General features: G+C 38.6%; 2 protein-coding genes across 2 annotated transcripts in view; one reads left to right on the forward strand and one right to left on the reverse strand.

The window, feature by feature from the left end:
• Positions 1-18,684, forward strand: part of cep89 (centrosomal protein 89) — a 55,485-nt gene that overhangs the window by 11,203 nt on the left and 25,598 nt on the right. Inside the window, 7 exon segments of the mRNA XM_062416712.1 lie at positions 273-356; positions 1,456-1,559; positions 2,603-2,718; positions 2,902-3,082; positions 5,079-5,246; positions 5,743-5,884; positions 8,996-9,085. Coding sequence (XP_062272696.1) covers positions 273-356; positions 1,456-1,559; positions 2,603-2,718; positions 2,902-3,082; positions 5,079-5,246; positions 5,743-5,884; positions 8,996-9,085 — 885 coding nt within the window.
• Positions 16,408-17,949, reverse strand: zgc:165481 (uncharacterized protein LOC100073327 homolog). Its single transcript, XM_062417342.1, has 2 exons — positions 17,946-17,949; positions 16,408-17,153 (listed from the first exon to the last, which is right to left on the reverse strand). The coding sequence occupies exons 1-2, from the start codon at positions 17,947-17,949 to the stop codon at positions 16,408-16,410; spliced, it is 750 nt and encodes a 249-aa protein (XP_062273326.1).

Here is an 18,684-nt window from a genome sequence, read left to right on the forward strand (position 1 = left end):
TGATATGGTGCTTTGTAATTTAAAAACTTGGTCTTCAGATTAACATGGCTGCCGTTTTCCATCTGTATCTACCTCATGAAATGGATTTAATGTGAAATCATACCCGCTTGGCCGAGACAATAACTGATAGTTTGGAAGCACAGGGATAAAAAGTGCTATTAAAGGATTGTCCTATCTTGAATAGAGCCTGTATGGGCAAAGATTCATGCCTTTGATTTTTTTAGCTAATCTGGATCAATGCTCTTTTGTCCTTTTTTTAAAATTTTTTATAGCTAGACATGAAGTATTTATCTCCTCTGCTGCTGGCTTATGAAGACAGGATGAATGAGAAAGATGCACTTCTGCGAACCACAGAGGTAATGTGTGTGTGTGTGTGTACTTTGTGTGTGTGTGTGTGTGTACTTTGTGTGTGTGTGTGTGTGTGTACTTTGTGTGTGTGTGTACTTTGTGTGTGTGTGTGTGTGTGTGTGTGTGTGTGTGTGTGTGTGTGTGTGTGTGTGTGTGTGTGTGTGTGTGTGTGTGTGTGTGTGTGTGTGTGTGTGTGTGTTATTCCCTAAGAGAACGTTATATAGGCTGTGTTATCAGAGACAAAAGCAGCGAACAGTTAATTAGCATTTAACATTTGGCCATGAAAAAATGCGACACATGGGATCAAAACCTGCACTACAGTTGTCGGTGAACATGACAGATTACATTGGACAAGGATGCCAGGTTTCTGAAAGCTCTTTTTAATGGATTTTTAGTACAGTGGGAGCCCGGTAGGTGGGGTACAGGCAGTAATAGCAAATGCCAAAGAGTGTATATTTTTCTCTTTCTGCACATCTTTAACATTTTGTCGTTGAAAGTAGCTCACACTGCATTGAGGATGATGCATTTATGATGTAATCACTGGCAGAGTAAAATGGCTTGTGCATAACTTAAATGATTATTCATGGTTTTAGAGAGGAACTATGAATATCTGTTCTTTTAAATGCTGTAAAGCCACTATTGTAAATGGTGTAATGAAGTAGAAATTAAGTTTAGTTTGTCTGCTTATACAACCACAAGCTCTTTCATGGTATAAGAATAATATATTTATTTCAACTGTCCAAATAAATGAAGAACAGTTAAATACATTACAGTTAAATATATTAGATGACAAATAAATCAAAGATTGTCCAAAAACAAGTGTTGTTTCACCAACAGTAGACCTTCATACTTTGCTAGTGATGAAAATGGTTCCACTGAGAGAAGCAGGTCCAAGCTTAGTGGAGATGGTACTGATCCGCCCAGCTGTAGTCTCAATTAAGGATGGTATCTCGCCAGGGGCATCCTTAATCTTTGCAGAGGGATGGTAGTAAAATAAGAGATTACTCTTTTTGTTTTTCTTTTGCTGTCTCCACTAAAACTGCCCATCTTGCATCCTTGAAATCAGGGTCTTTGAGGTCTTCATTTATCTTTGTCTGCTTACCACAGGAGGAGGTGAAGAGATTGCGCGTTCACGTGGAGGAGGTTATCAAAGAAAATGAGAGACTCCATGATGAAATTGGAAAGATCGGAGGGGTCAGCCAGAAAGACTGGTGAGAAGAAGTGTGTGTGTGTGTGTAGTAATTCAGCATTGTCAGCACTTGCTCGGCGGTCACCAGATACTCCTGAAGTAGTGAAAATTAAATACCTCCTACTGCTTGGCTGTCTCTGGATCTTTTACCGAAATTATAAATTAAAAGTAGTAAAACATATTCTTTTTTGCTCCCTGAAGAAAATGCCTCTTATGATCTTACTAGCTCGTAATATTGCGTCAGCGACATTAAACAAGAATAAATATTAAACTTATTACTCAGTTTTCATGATAAAAAAAACATAACACAACAAGTGAAAGCATACCTTTGGTCACAAACATATGCAACCAATTCCTTTCACAGACATATCACCAGTCAGTGATGATGATTACTATACATTTATCCATGTGAATGTAGAAGATATTGCTTATCTTACTTAACTTTCCTAAGAGGCAAGACAAAGCAGCAATTGCAGTGTAATGACACTGTGATGATTTTAATACAAACCAAGTGTCTCCTCATCTTTCATCTCTATCTAAATGCTACAGATTTGTCAGGCTTAATTGGAAATGCGTCAGGCCATTTGCTTTGAACTATATGACTGCTTGTCCTCATTCTGTTGAGAGTTCATTGATTGTACTCTGGTGCACTACAGCATACAGAAATAATTAGTTATGTTTCATTGTCTTATAACAAACCAAATGACTGCAGTTATGAATACATTCATTTATCAGTAGCATACTTTATCTTTTGAAATGTATAACTTCTGTGAGATATTTCCTAGGAAGGAGGAAGGAGAAAGGACATTGGATGGTTTCAAAATAATCTAGCTCTACTAGAACCTTAACTGACCATAATGTGTAAAAAGGTGGTTCTCTGTGCATGTAACAGTAATGTGCAGATGAATCAGGTGGTTCTCAGATCAGAGACAGAAGACTTGAGAGAGACAACACTGGAGCCCACCACCTGATTTGCAGCCTTTAATAGTGCACACAGACTAATGTTTCGACAATACTGTGTCTTCGTCAGAGTTGTAGCTATAATCTCTCTCTTTCTCTCCACAGTCATCAACTGCAGCAGCAGGCCTTCCTGGTTTTGCAGGAGAACCAGCTTCTGATTGACCAGCTTGAGGCGCAGCATGTTAAGGCCAAGGCCAATCATAGCAGACACCACTCTGAAGGTACTGCATAAGTGATGTACAGGAGCCAGCTGTGGATAGATTTTAAGAAGAGATCTTAAAGTCAAAAATTTAAAAGAAACTAAGAATTGTTTCTCTTTTTCTTCATTGCTCACATTCTTTCCTTCTGTTATCTTAATCTATTTTTTTTCTCCACCTTGCACCTGGATTTGCTCCTCTCTGCAGTATCCAAAGTGTCCAAGCAACTGATGTTGCTAGAGGCAGAAAAGCAGCATTTGCAGGAGGACCTTGAAGAGACTAAGAGGGAGATGCAGAAAAATATGAGGGAGGTGCAAGTGCTGCAGGCCCGCTTGAAGGATGCCGTCACCTGGGACGAACACTGCAACATTGCAGGGAAACTCAGACGGTGACACTACATCATCTTGTTTAATTCAACATTTCTATCTCTTTTAAAAAGATGAACTAATCAATATTAATAACAGTTTTGAACTGAGATGTTTTTAGAAAAGAAGTGCTGAGGCAAAACACTACATTAAAGTGTTTATATTAGAGGTACACATTTTCGCTTGCTGGATGCTCCATATTCTCATTCAAAAGTGCCAGATACCAAGGATGCTCCTCTTTTATTTTCCAAACAGGTTTGCCAATAATTCAGTTCAATTTATTACTGATTCATCCCAGAGGGTGCCAGGGTAGAGCAAGACAAAAGAAGAATAAACAAGAGCAGCACCTGAAAATTGCATTTTTAATTGCAATAGAAAGGGGATGTAGCAAATAAATTGATGTGATATAGCAGAATCATAGCTTTTTTGACTATTTGACCTACGTGAAAAGAATGTGATAGGGATTTAACAGAAAACTTTGGTATCCACAAGTTAATCAAAATAAGTAATAATACATTTAATTTGTGCTGCACTTTTCATTCAACATGGAACTCAAAGTATAACAGTATTAATAACATAGAACACACAACATAAGGACAATAGTAGTAAAAGTTGAGATGAAAAAGCCCTCCTGAATGGAGGGTTTTTAGGCCAAAAAGAGACTAGTGTCTGTTTTGGTGGTGCTGTGATGATTAGAAAAGCTGCTCCACAAGCATGGTACAGAAGAGCAGAGGGTTCAATCCTCCATGGTGCAGAGCTTAGTAGTGGGGGCCTGGAGGAGCAAGCTGCTGGCAAATCTGAGGGAGCAGGTGGAGGTTTGTTGTATCATCAGTTCCTGTAGGTAGAGATGCACATGTCCATTGATGATTTGGTATGTGAGTAGCAGGACTTTGTAGTCAATCCTGAGGGAGGCAGGAAGCCAGTGCAGTGAAAGCAGAATGTTATGTGTTTGTATTTTTGCACTCTCATCAGGATCCTGGCAGCGTTGTACTGAATGTACCGGAGCTTCTGGATGCTCCTGCCGGGGATCCCTGTGAAGAGCGCATTGCAGTAGTACAGTCTTGAGGAGATAAAAGTGTGGGCAAGTTTATGTGTGTCTGACAGGGTTAGAGAAGGTTAGAGTTAAGAGATGCTTTTTGAGATGGTAGATTTTGCATAGATGTCATACATTTCTCAAAAGTTAGCTGACGATCAAACCTATCACCAAGATTAGTGACTGAGGAGCAAAGGGGGATGTCCTGCCCATCAAAGGTGAGATTAGCTATGGGGCATGTGGAGTGCCAATAAGGAGAGCTTCAGTTTTGCTGCTGTTTAACTGGAGGAAATGTGTGCTCATCCAGGCCTTTATCTCCTGAAGACAGAGATTGAGACGTGACATAGCTGTAGAAGGGCTTGGGGCTGTTTTGATATACAGATGGGTATCATCAGCATAGAGGGTAAACGGGGTGCCAAGAGCAAGTCCTCGAGGAACACCACATATGACAGGGAGCGATCTTAGACCTGTGTCCTCCCAGTGAGACATACTCAGTCCTACTGGAAAGGTGGGACTGAAACCTCTTAAGTGCAGAGTCTGACAGTCCAGTGGTGGTGTGGAAGTGCATAGTGTCAAGGAGTAAGGTCTGAATCAGGAAAGGAGGACTCTGCATCAGCTGCCAACAAAAGGTCATTGACAACCCAGAGATGAGCTACTTCAATGCTGTGTGCTGAACAAAAACATGACTGAATTTTTTCAGCTAGGTTGTTCTGTTTAAGGTGGTCCTGAAGCTACAGAAGTATTACAATTATACCGCTTACTGTGAAGTTGGCCTGTTTTCATCTCTTTCAGGGTATATAATATAATCGTGAATAATATTACAGGAGAGATGATTAACTATCTATATACACATACACACACAAAGTACATACTTAAAGTCTCAAAAGAGAGACCAAGACATTTGTACATTATATAGTGAATAATAAAGCTTTAGATAAGCATTGTGTATTGTGTAATAACATGCTGTATCTGCTCTTGGCTCTCAGGCTACTGGAGCAGCAGGAGATCAAAAATAAGAGTGAGATGGACGAGCTTCGTCTCAGAGTGTCCAGCCTGCAGGAGGAGAATAGGAGTCTGGCTCTGGACAAAGCCAACCTGACCAGTGACATGAAGAGAATGGAGGCTGAGCTGGAGCTCGTCAGACAAGCCAACAGGTTCGAGCTGCAGGATCTTCTTTCTTTTTCTAAAATGATCCCACATAAAGTCGATGATATGCCACTTGGATACAAATCCATTACGCCTTCTTAAAGAAGTGTTGGGACCCAGTATTTTATCCATATTAAGGACCCCCTTAGACAATAGTTCTTAGACAATCAAACAACACACTTGTGTATCAAAAAAATATATTTACATGGATTAAAGCTCCTGCAGTGTGTTTGAAAATATTGGACACTAGATTCAAACCAAGCCGCCTGGTATTAAAATTAAGTAGAAGGCTAAAATAAAAAATGTAATAAGATGTTAAAAAACAGGTCAACATATTTCTCTGCCACATTTTTCATAAATGTCCTCCCCTTCTCCAATCTAACTGTGCTGCTGTTTCCATTTCTGTTTCATTGTTTCCCCCTTTTCTCCATCTCTTTTCTTGATCGTTCTCTTCAATTCTCTCCTACCCATTCTCTCCTTTGCGCCTGTCATCCCATCATTCAGGAAGGCTAAGAGGAGGATAAGTGTATTGAAGCAGCAGAGGGAAGAGTCTGTGCTGAAAGAGGAAAAGGCTCGGCACTACCTGGGAGCTGTCACTTCTGTAGCGGAGCACATTTCCCAGGAGAGAGACCAACTATTGCACACGGTACAAACTAAAGATTTTATATTATACATGGTGCACATGTTTTATATGCTATTACTAACACCCTAATGAAACCAAGTATTTACTTCCACATACATTTCTCTCACTGCAGGGAAATAAACTATTATACACTGTACTTTTGACAATGCAGATATAAAGTAGTATAAATGATTGTACTGACATTACTCTACTAGCAATTGTGGAGCATCACTTTAACAACAAATCAAATCATGCATAAAGTAGACTGTACAATAGAGAGATGAGTCTAGTTACAAAGAGTACACATTTTGAGAATGAATACACACTGAGCAACACTAACTATGTTAATTAATGGTCAAACAGTGCTGGTACGAGTGCCAGATAAGGTATTTGACAACAGATAATTGAACTTAAATGCAGGCAACAAAACTTCAGCAGGCAGGGTTCAAAAGCAGATCACTTTTCCATTTGTTAGGCTTGTAACCGGTGTGCAGACAGGTAGGACTCAAATGCTCCAGCAACAAGGCTGATGATGAGCTGATGAGTAATACGGCGCAGCTGTGCAGCATGTGGCTGATGGTAGCACTGTCAGTTGATTCAGAGAGGCACAAACCTCGGAGGGCCAAATTTACTAAGCTTTTTGCTCCCTGTTTCTGTGCCCAGAGCGTGTCATTTATCAAACCAGCGCAGAACCCTGTGAGTGCCGTTTTCCTGTCATCTTTGTGTTAGCAGTGAGAGGCGGCTTGCTCAAATAACTGTAATGCATGATAAGTGTGACTAAATAAGTAATCCAATGAATTTACTAAGGTTCCTGTATTTTGAAAGGGTTGTGTTTTTTTTAGGAGCATAAATAGTGAAGGTATATAAACAAGGGGTAAAATCAGTTCATCTTTATTTGTATAGTCTACAGTCATCTCAGAGTGAATTGAGGAAAAATAATGACTAAGTAAAAAATAGATAATTACAAACTTATAGAAATAGTGACCAATAATGACAAATAAACACAATATCGGACTATTTTATAACAAAAAATAGGAGATGGTGAATTGTGGCTTTTTTATTAATTTAACATAAATTTGAACCAGATGTTCACAAAACTGCAAAATGATCACAGGTCAGCAAAGGCACCACATTGATAAGACTTACAGTGTGCATATGGCTGCAGTATGCTTTGTGCATTTTTCTTAGTATTGCAGTGAGGCGTATCATTATCATCTCCACCATCCGCCTGCTGGCCTCTGAGCTTCCTTTAGACCTGCTGCTCTGTCCCCAATCACTCCTCGCCCCATCTCTCTCTCTCTCTCTCTCTCTCTCTCTCTCTCTCTCTCTCTCTCTCTCTCTCTCTCTCTCTCTCTCTCTCTCTCTCTCTCTCTCTCTCTCTCTCTCTCTCTCTCTCTCTCTCTCTCTCTCCGCTGGTTTTAATGGATTGTGTCAATTTTGTGTGTTGGTGAGACTTCAGTCATTCCACCCCTCCATCTAGGATAAGTGGGTAGGGGAATGATTTATGGATGGATAACATTAATTTGATAACTCCTCTTGCATTATTAAATACAATTTAGTGTATTAAAGATCAGACTATATTATAATTTTATGAGTCATAGGCATTTGAGGTAGAGCTGGATAGAGCCAGGAGCCAGTGGTAAATGTTTAGGAATCAGTGTGTGAATCATCAGTGCCATTTCTTTACAGTTAATCATCTTGTTGAGAATCAGATCTACCCCTGAACTAAATCCATACTGAGCTATACTTCACTTGCAGAAAGTGTCTGTATGTGTATATTTATCTATATATATTCATATATGGGTAGATTTTAAGCGGATTGGCTGATCAAGTGAATTTTAATTGTCGTTGCGTTCAATGTCAGACTGTGACCTTTTTAAGCACATGAATAAAAGCTTCTTTAGATTTAGATGCAGGTCTGCTGTTTCTCTTGACTGCATTTTGCATTGAATATCAAGTTGCCTAGAAGAGTCCTGCTAATTATACAATTAATGACTTGAACAATCTCAGAAAGATAGTTGATTGGTTGGATTTGTCGAATATCAGCAAGCTGAGAAAAATTAAAGTGTAGAAATGCTGAAATTTAAAAATGCCACTACTACTACCGCCTCTAAATCAAATAATTATCCTAAACATTTATGTTTTGCACAATTAAACAATTACACCTTCTTTTCATAAGAGAAGCGGATATGTACTTTCTTTTTAGAGGCAGATAATTGTAGGTACAGAAGATTGAGCCTTTCAAATGAGTAAATCCAGCATAAAGGCACAATCAACCACACTGGTATTGTCTTAGGTGCACAATCCTTGTTATATCCTATGCAATAAAAGAACGTTTTGCAGTATGGCTATTAGACACACAGGATAAGCCTCAGATCAAACCTTTCTTCGAAGACGGAGCACCCACTGGTGGTACGTCTCTAGATTCAAAATACATCCATGACGCAGCCCCTGTTGTTCAGTTCATGTTATGTCCTCACAAAGAGGATCGGCTCTGGTTTTACTCATAGCTGTATTTTCCTGCTTTTCTTCACTTGAATAACAGATAGGAAAGACATGTATGGTATAATGTGCAGGGTAATATGTCAAGCAAAAAATGTTGTATTACTGTACCAAAATGAATATTAACTCCTAATCTACTCACCCCCATGTCAGGTGAAACACTAAGGTAACAATGCTCCATGTTAGGCATAATGATGTAAATATTGTACTTGGTCAACAGTTGCAATTTAATTTTAGTCATTGTTTGCCTGATTTTGGAATTTCTCTTATTTTTAAGAAGGCTAACGTGGAGCTTTTGTGTTGCCACCACTGCTTTATTTAACAAAATGCTGTAAATGAGTAGATGAGAAATCGCTTTTGTATTTACAGTTTTAGAACAGTTTTAGAAATGTTCCTTCACACAGTTTTAGGAATTTAAATGGTTAAACAATACTAAACCAAATATAGTCTGTTTTGCTTCACCCATTTATCAACACAGTACTCCTGCAACAGTTTCAACAGACTTTCCTTCTTTTCCTCTGTCAATCTCTCCCGTAATCCCTCACTCCCCTCATCCAATCGTGTGTTCTGCCTCCCCCTCTGTGTTCCTTTCTTAGTTCAGTAACCCCTCATCTTCCCTCTTTACCTTCACAGGCTTCGGTCATTCAGGGAGAAAAGCAGGGATTCATGAGCAGGATTCTGAATGGCACAATCCGATTCGGAAAACTACAGGAGGAGGTCAAAGTGAGTTCGAACATCACTTTCACACCACAATCAACCCCCTTTGTTAGACCCTTTTTATCACATGAGAATGTTGTAGAAGCTGCTGTTGTACAATGGCTTCGGTTTGTGTTATAGTTACCTGCAGAGAGAATTGTGGAGTTGGAGCGAGATCCTGTTAAAGCAAAAAAAAGAGGAAAATCTTTTCTATTAACCCTTAAAACGAAGCCTGATTGTGAGGCTACAACCACAGCTTGTGCCTCGATCGATCAAACTCAAGCACATCATTTTACCTAAAGTTACTTTTGTCCAAGATAGCCCTCCAGTCGACATCTTATTGATCACCCCACTCAACTGCACCTCTTAAACCATCTTCTATCAGTCTCCACTACTCAAAGCATAAATTGATAAACACTTGCTTCTCTCCGATTGCCGATCTCTCAAACTGAACTCATTACATCTCTCAGGACTTTATTTTCCCAGAGTGTGGAATCAAAAACAAACAGAACCAGCATATTAAATGTAAAAGAAACACTAGCACCAGAATCTCTAATGACACCATCAGTGCTGTGTGTGCTGGTTTATTTCTCTGTGGTCCACTGATCATGGAGGAGCCTTCTGACACTGCCACTGCTAGCTATTAGTCATATGTGACGATGGACAGGCTATAACAGAGAGTCAGGCGTTGATTACATCCGTTGCTGCTGCTTATTACTCAGTGTTTCCCCAGTGGGCGGTGTGGGTTGTTATTGACCTTTATTTTCACTCCGGGTTAGGGTCAGGACATTTTTACTATTTCAAGCCAAAATGTTCTGAGGCCTTAAATCACAGTGTCTCATTTTGTACTTATTCAAGGGTTAAATGCATTATGTGTGAAGTGGCTGTGGAGGCTTAGGAGTTGCTTAAAAGTCAGGTTCAAAGTTTTTCAAGTCTTTTTTAAAAACAACATTATGGTCACATGATGAAGACTGAAACAGACAGCTAGCAGACCATGAGGAGATATTCGCTGAATTTGACAAAAAGTGTATTGGATTAGACTCTTACCTTTAAGTCATGGCTTTGTCCTCTGATATAAATGAAAACAACACTAATAAAATGGGTTTGTCCATACATCCCTTTCCATACAAATAAACTGGATTCTATTTTAGTGAATCACCATGGCAACATTTATACTTCTACATCTATACTGCCATCTTAACGTTTGACACTTAGCTCTATGACTGACAGTTGTCCTGCCTTTGTTTGTTTTTTGTTTGTTTGACTGGTATTCTGAAGGGGAACATGACATTAGTCAGGCCACATTAAGGGCTTGCTCTGGGGATATGCTTTCTGTGTTTCAGCTGTCAGCAGCTCGTGTCATTCAAGCTACAGCAAGGAAAAACATCTCAATGGTTCTGACAATTTTATTAGTGTCTCTATAGCAACAGCCCAGAGAGAGGTGTGTGTGTGTGTGTGAATGTGCGTACCATTGGTGGTGATCAGAGACAGACCATTGAAAGAGCAGCACTAGATGTTTAGAAAGCCACCCTCCCCCCATCGTACTTCATCAGTCTACTCCCTCATTCACTGATAACCACTCCAGAAAATAGATAATGCTTCTTGGTCAATGTGCTGCAGTTATACTGGAGCTGTATATGATGTAAGGATTGTTTTAACATAACCTAAACAAATAAAGCCTCTGGTTAGCCATAACCAGATTTCTTAATAATTTAGTCTTTAAAATGTCAAAAAACTTGGAAAATGGTCATTAGATGACATCTTCATCCAGAGGATATTCAATTCACAATTATTTAAAACAAAGAACGACAGCAAATCTTCACATTTAAGAATCTAGAACTTAATCTAGAACTACTTATTAATCATTTGAAAGAGTAATTGATTATCTATCTTTTATCTATTTCTAGCCTACTGAATCAATTGATAAATCAACTAATCATTTGAGCTCTACACACTGTAATAATGTTTTGTACTCTTTCATTCTCTGCACCATAGGACCATCATGTTTTCAATCTGCCCCATGCTGACAAACATGTTAAAAAAACACAGATGAAGCCAAATTGGCCAGTCACAATTGTTGCCATTTCCAGGGACATTTTTGAGTGTTCAGGCTCGACATACACACCTTACAGGATACAGGGAGCTGCCCACATTGTACACTGCGTGGTTCACACATGTACGGCAACAACACAGAGCCATAATTCAACCTTAATATTCATATATGCAGTGACAGTTTACATACACTGTACCAGTCAAAAGGTTGGACACACTTTCCGATTCACTTGAATGAGACAGCGTGTCCAACTTTTGACTGGTACTGTAAGTCGTTCAGAGGTTGCAGCTGGAAAGCTCTTTTTGCCGACATTTTGATTCTTTTATTATTTTTTTCAGCATTCTCTAGCAGTCTGTCACCTCAACTAATCCTCAGATGTCTTTCCACCTCCACAAGAGACAAAATGAAAAACAAACACCTTCTGGTGTGAATGTATTCATTAGTAAATCATAAACAAAATAATATATCATCACAAGTTACTAGTTTTTTACTTTTCAGTTCACAACACAGAAAAACGACATATTAGACGAGAGAATGAAATGAATATACATTAAATGGATGGAACAAATAGAAAATGAAACAGGCAGATCCAAGTCTCAATGATGTAAAAATTTGTACTTGAGTCAAAACATTGAACTAATATACATTTTAAAACTAATATTCAGTATCTGCTTCATATGGGAGGGGAGTGTGGTATCAACCTGTCATATTTCAGAATGGGAAAACACCCAAGATATGAATATTTTTCAGTGCAAAAATATACAAACATGTCAGCAGTAGTGAACAGTAAAAGGAAACTTTTTTCCAACACAGTGGCTTATAAATAAATAAATAAATCAGATATAACCAAGGCTTAACATTCCTCTAGTAAATCCCATGTTTAGCCTTTACCCCAAAAAATGCAGTTTTACAAAATGTACCAAATGCAGAGTCAGTCCCAACCTCATCCCAGTTTGATTACCTGGCAAACCAGTTCTCAACTCTGTGTTGAAAAGACAATTAGAATCCACAAGATGGTGCCTACACTACACTGAGCCTTTTCACAAATGTCCCATTTTAAAGCTTAATGTTTCCCTGAAAGACATCAAAATTAAATCGCAATACGTTTGTCACCGAACCTTTTTGCCTGTCTCAGTCGGATTTTTCCACAGCAAAGTCACTTTACATTTAAGTGTAGATAGCGGGGGGCCTCTGAACTCGATGAGACACTTCTGCTCACAGCAGTTAGCAGGTAATTGATTCTGAGATGGAAATGTAAATTTAAAGTTTTTCCATCTCCGTCTTACACCTTTGATACAAAACTAAAATGCTACCACATTTCTGCAGTTGCTTGTTTTTTTTTTTGCCACAAACTAAACACTCTACACCTGACTCTAGTTCTCATATGATTGTTTAATGTGTATCACCGCTGTATGAACTGAATGGATTGGAAGTGTGTGCTATAAAGAGAAGGCAGATTGCAACTACATTATTCATGTGTAATTAAAATTCATGCCGCCATCTTCTTGAAACACCTGAAAATGTTAAATATTTCAGTGTGTGCATGTTTAAATATAGCTAGGTCACTTGTTTGCATGACCCATGCTGCTTGACATCAGTTTGAGAAGACTTGCAGTTGTTATTTCCTCTATTCTTGATTTGCGTTAATCTTCCAAGAACCTTCCCTTGGGTGGAAGATTACATAAATATATCTTTTCTCCACCAGGCGTAAATACATTTCTAACTGTATGCTCAAGGGCCTCTCGTGGTTGCGGCAATTCACAATTTAAAAAAAAACCTATTTTATAACACCATTCTTTACGAACCTTTTGTCTTTTCATCAGTCCTTGCCATTTTATGATATGTTACGAAATTGAAAAAGGCATTTCTGGCACTCTGCTAGGCTAAAAACAAGGCTTTCCTAGACTGTTGTGGGTCTTTGTTGGCCTAAAAAACTGACATCCATAGAATTGGAGCATCTGCTCATTAATTCCATACATGATATGTTATGATCTACTAAAATTACCCATGATATAAGATGAATAAATCCCCAATTTTGTTCTCTTCGCCACCATCTTGACTGTACACACCTGCTGGAGACCTGCAATCTTCTAGGTTCTTCTGTTTTCTGAGTGTTCTGACCTCTGAGCTTCAACCTCCTTGTTGTTGCTGCTTGTGGTTTTACTGTTGACCCCAGTGTCACTTTAGCTAATTGTGTAAACTAGAGTAAGTCAATACAGTGTAATCCCATATTAAAATTTAAGAAATGCTGATTATCAGAAATTAATGAAATGTTTCAAAATGTTTTGAAGACATAAAAACAAAATAATGAAAGCAAATTCTTGTTTTTGCTAAATCTACACTTAAGTGGCTGACTAGTACCACTTGCCAAGAAAGAAACGGTCCCTATCAGCTGTCAACAGCAAGGTCTGTGACCGTGCTCTCTTATATTCAGGGTCGTCTTTTATTTGGACCGATATGATACTCTCCTCCCCTTTGAAAAGAGGGGAGGAGAGTTTCTTTAATGCAACCTGCCATTCGGCTAACCAAGATGAAAGGCAGGGTCCTGTAGATGTCAGACAGTGCAACTAGCAGGACAAATGCTTGGCTGACAAGCACTCTGTCCAACAGCTTTGCCAGCTCAGGCAGATAATAAAATCTCTTTCCACTGTCTGACCTGCTGCTGTTGTCTGCCATCTCTCATTTCTTTGTTTCTTTTTTATGTCACTTCTTATTTAGCTTGTCTCCAGTTGGTTGTGCTGTATAAACCAGTCTCCACATTTTATTGCTGTATAAGTATTACTGTGTGTCTGTGTGATAATCTCTTTTTATAACGTCTCCCTGATAAGACAAATGTTTGATTAACCTGTGATGCTGATGCTGTAAGTTGCCGACATTTAAAATTGAATGCAGCCCAGCAGACAGAGTAATACAAACAATGACACAAGCAACATATAGAAAATAATTCTCCATTTATTTCATTGTCTAGTAGCTTTTGTAATAAGTAGTGTGGCACTAAGCGGAGAGCTGCTGATATTAGATCATACACAGAAACACAGGAAAACATGGCAGAGTGGGCACAGAGACGCAGAAAGAAGTTGACAAAGGAAAGATAAGAAAAGAAAATATAGAACCTCAACATCAGCGAATTAACTGGACTTACATTATACAGACAAGGCTTAGCACAAAATGATTTTTTTTCTCCAAATGCTGCATTTCCATTTTGATGAAAAATATCATTACCTGAAGTTTATCACTGAATATATCTAAAAGTTATCACTCCAGGGCCCTCAGGTATCAACATTGTGTAAAAAAAGTTGTAAATTGACTCCTATGAGTAAAACGTAGAATGCCTGTGAGTGTCATTATGCACATATGTGTGCATCTGCAAAGCACACCTGTAAGTAATATACATTGATAAATCCAACAGTGTCTTGACCGCCATGCTGAACTTATCATCAAAATCCAGCCGGGAATGACTGCAGTGATCCAGAGTGTCTCAGAAGATAAGCTTTAAAAACACTGTCATTTGTCATGAAGCTTAATGATACAGAAGAAACACAGTTTTAATGCATTTCTCCTCTTAATACATTATAAATACTGTGCAAAGCAGTTGAAATGACATTTAAAAAAATCTAATAATTGTCCAAAAATAACAGTTTATTGTGTAAATACCTGTTTCGATGGTAGGGGTGTTTTTGTCACATGGAGATAAAATCAAGAGGCCACAACATAATGCACATAACCTTGAGGTACGACACAACAACAAACCCACAAGGCTGGCTGATGTATGGCAGTACATGCACCATGCCATGAGCTTTTTATAACCTGAACCAAAAATACTACAGAGCAGTTTCGCTATGTTCAAAGCAACATGAAACTGAGTGTTTCAAATTGCTGCTAAATGTTAAAAGACTATCAAAAAACCTGAGATATGAGTCTGGTTTATGTGTCACATGCACCAAATCGATTCAACACAACAACCTGAATGGTGTCTGTGTGTATTTGAGGCAGAGAGAGAGGAGAGGAACACATCAATTGAGCAATACTAACAATCTTGTCACACCTCAGCCTCAAGCTACAGCTGTAATAATATAACTGATAACACATGAGGTATCACAGCCAATTCACAGTTCAATTGGTAATTCCTATTTAGTCGTGTTTCCTCACTTGGAATATTCATAATTCTTATGGTGATAAATCTAGCAAATTGAACAATATTTCCCTTTTAATATTCCTTTCATGGTTCAATAATACACAAAGGCTGGTAAATCGCTATTATCTCAACTAATTCAGGACCAGTCAACCACACACCTATGGAGGAGAAGTATTCCCTTTTCTTTTTTACATGGATTGTTTCAAACTGGTTTTAAAGATGTTTCAACAGACAACCCATAGATGTCAGTGCATCAATGCTTTTCCTCCATTCAAAATATGATACTTGAGGGGCCTGATGGCAAGCCCAAATCAAGATCTATTCAATTTTGAGTTACTTGTAGCTTTAATAAGAGAATTTGCTAACATACAGTGTTATCATAATGCTACCCATAAAACATTAGTAGAATTCTTTAAATAATAAGAAACTATTTCATTTTTTAAATATTTGCTCTTAACTGGTGGCCTTAATCGCCTTCAACATTTATTTACCACTGTTTTTGTTGTTGGCCTAAGTATGCATCCATTTGTTCATTAATATAATAAGATCCTGAGGAAATTAAGTAAATAAATAGATTGGTAATGTGTAGACTATCGAGATACTACTGTTTCTTTTCAGTTTGCTCCTGTGGTCCATCATATAAACACATTTATACAGACATCCCTGTAGTAACAAGTAACTGCTCACTTCAAAATGATTGCAAGGTTTTTGTGGCACACAATGTTGATATGTGAGGGCCCAGGTCTCCATCAGTGCCATCATTGTGTAAGGTCTGCTCTCAATTTTTTACGTCAGCGTAGGTGGTACACAAGACAGAGCAAAAAAAAAAGTCACAAAAATACATCACAATAGTGTAGGTATAGATGCTGCTCCCACTACAGAGTTGTCAGTGGCTCTGTTCCAGCTCCTCCTCCACCAAACTGTCAACAGGTATCAGTCTTATAGAAGAAAACACCAGCACTAAAGGTTGCCTTCTTATGTCTTCTCATTTACCCATTATTTGCATGAGGATAATTGACAGGAAGTGTTATAAAACATGTTTAGGAGAGGACATTATCTTACCTTTGGCCCCCTACAGTATACACATAACACACAAAATACATGTTTACTGGAGCTAACTTTATCTTATCCCAGGACCACCAGTTCTTGGGTAGCATCCTACTAGACCCTAGTGGAGCAGTCACACATGCCCTGGCACAGACACTGGCAGAATCCATAAACCAGGCAAACTGTCAGGCTTGATGGCACCAAACTAACACATACAATGCCAAGAGTCACTCTCTGGATCACCAACAAGTAGATTCCTAAAGGCAGTGAGCCAAAATATAAGAAACCCAGCAGCCAGACCAGGATACGTGGGACATGATTACACAGCTTGGACAGGGCGTCCTGATCAGCCGGCCCATTGGAGCCCAGCGACACTGAGTCCAGGCTCTGCTCAGCGTAAATGTCAGAGCTGCCATTGCGGCTCGGGGAGTGCTGCGAGTCCCTCTGCACTTCCATAATTGTGATGACCAGGCAGTTGGAGGATTCGTGAGACAGGCTGGAGGAGGACAAGCTCTTTGGAGTAAGGACCACTTCTCTGTTGTGGTCAGAGCTCCAGGATTTGTCCCGCATTGCCAAATGGGTCATGATGTTAGCATCATCAGGCAGGGCTGACACCTCATACTCTGTGATCTCGGTTTGGTGTCGACAAAAGGGGCAGGAGATGCTGCCTGCACCATCAGCAATGTCCAGGATCTTTATGAGGCACCGGGCGCAGACCCGGTGCAGGCAGTCCAGGATCTTAGGCTTGCGGTTGTGCGCATTGTAGCGTTGGTAACAGATTTTACACTCCAATTCCTCTGGTGGAGGACAGTCCTTTTCTTCTATCTCAGCCTGAGGACAGCTCATCTTCAAGTCATGTTCTAGAGAAGGAGAGAAAGATATAGACACATATTGAGAAATTAGGAGTTATTATTATATTATATTCAATTATTAGAATGTTAGATTTGGCTTTGACTAGAACATTAGAGATGGCATTAAAACAAGCTGATGTTTCTGAACAACAGTGTCTGCCATATCTCTACCCAGCAGGGAAAGGTCAGGGCTCAGCCTTCCACTCTGGCTGCTTCTAGACTCTGTACCTGCTGCTGATGAATGATTTATGGTTTGGGAATTGGCTCATGGTGTCATCCCAGGGCCCTTTGTCGCAAAGCAAGAGCCAGCAATACTATTTATTGATCTTTTGGGAGAGTTGGTAAGGACAACTGCTTCTTAATATTTCAACATTTTTGTTGATTCATTCTTTTGTGTAGAATGTAATATTACTGGAGTTAAATTAAAATGACCAGCCCCAAAATTGAAGGTTGTACTCTTCTAACTTGATTTATTTGTTGTCTGTCGAATGATTTGAAAACACTTTTTACTTTCAATGTGGTCTGTTAGGATATTGAAACATGCTATGTCATTTCTTTGTTAAAAGCCATTCACACTTACTTTGGCTATGCTGACTAATGTCATTGAACAAATTAGTGGTTTAGCTAGCATTAATCCAGATCAAATGCAGGAAATTAAATTCATTATAACAAACCTCCTGGAATAAATGACAAATAATTCATTGTACATTGCACAAGTGATTGATGAGTGCCAAAAATGCTAATTAAAAATAGCAATACCGCAAAATAATACATTTTTTGAAGATGACTTGGTGTTGTCACCCATGACCAGGAACTTTATCACAACCAATTTAATGCATGTCAGAAAAAAAATTACTGACAGCTATTAATTTTCTAAAGACCAGAAAACTCAAATGAACAGGTTCGTCCATGGAGACAAAGCATCATCACTAATAAGTTCAAATAGCTGTAAGCATCCATAGACACCAAGCAACAATGCTAATGAGTCTCCACCTAATAGGAGATCACTGTCATCTGCGGGTACACAAAAGATTTCAAGACTGTCATAGTCATAAAAAACAAAAAATAAAGTATCAGAATAATCACAGTGATTGAATTATAAAATATATAATGAACAGATGAGAACAGAATGTTCTAAATGCTTACTAGAGCGGAAGCAAGTTACTTTACACTGCATGCTTACTCTAATTAATATAGTCTTACAATTAATTTCCTGCTGTCCTTCATTAACTTCCAAAAGTACTTAATACTTCCAAAGTAAGTTTTTACTGCTTTGATCTATGTATTAGGTCACATCATTTTAAAGCTTTTTAGAGTGAAATAAATGTATTCTTATGTCATTTGACCATATCCCTAAATTTATAATGTTTAAACTTGCAACATTATAAACTTAGGAATATGTGTCCTTCAAAATGTATTAAGTCTTAATAATTCAATGTTGTATTATTTATCATTCATGTTAAGTGAAATATAATGCAAGGCAGTTTGTTAAGCAATAAAGTGAAATAATGTCTTTGCTTGGTGATAACATGTCGTGGTA

Source organism: Scomber scombrus, chromosome 1 (genome assembly GCF_963691925.1).
Source record: "Scomber scombrus chromosome 1, fScoSco1.1, whole genome shotgun sequence".
In the NCBI taxonomy this organism is placed as follows: domain Eukaryota; kingdom Metazoa; phylum Chordata; class Actinopteri; order Scombriformes; family Scombridae; genus Scomber; species Scomber scombrus.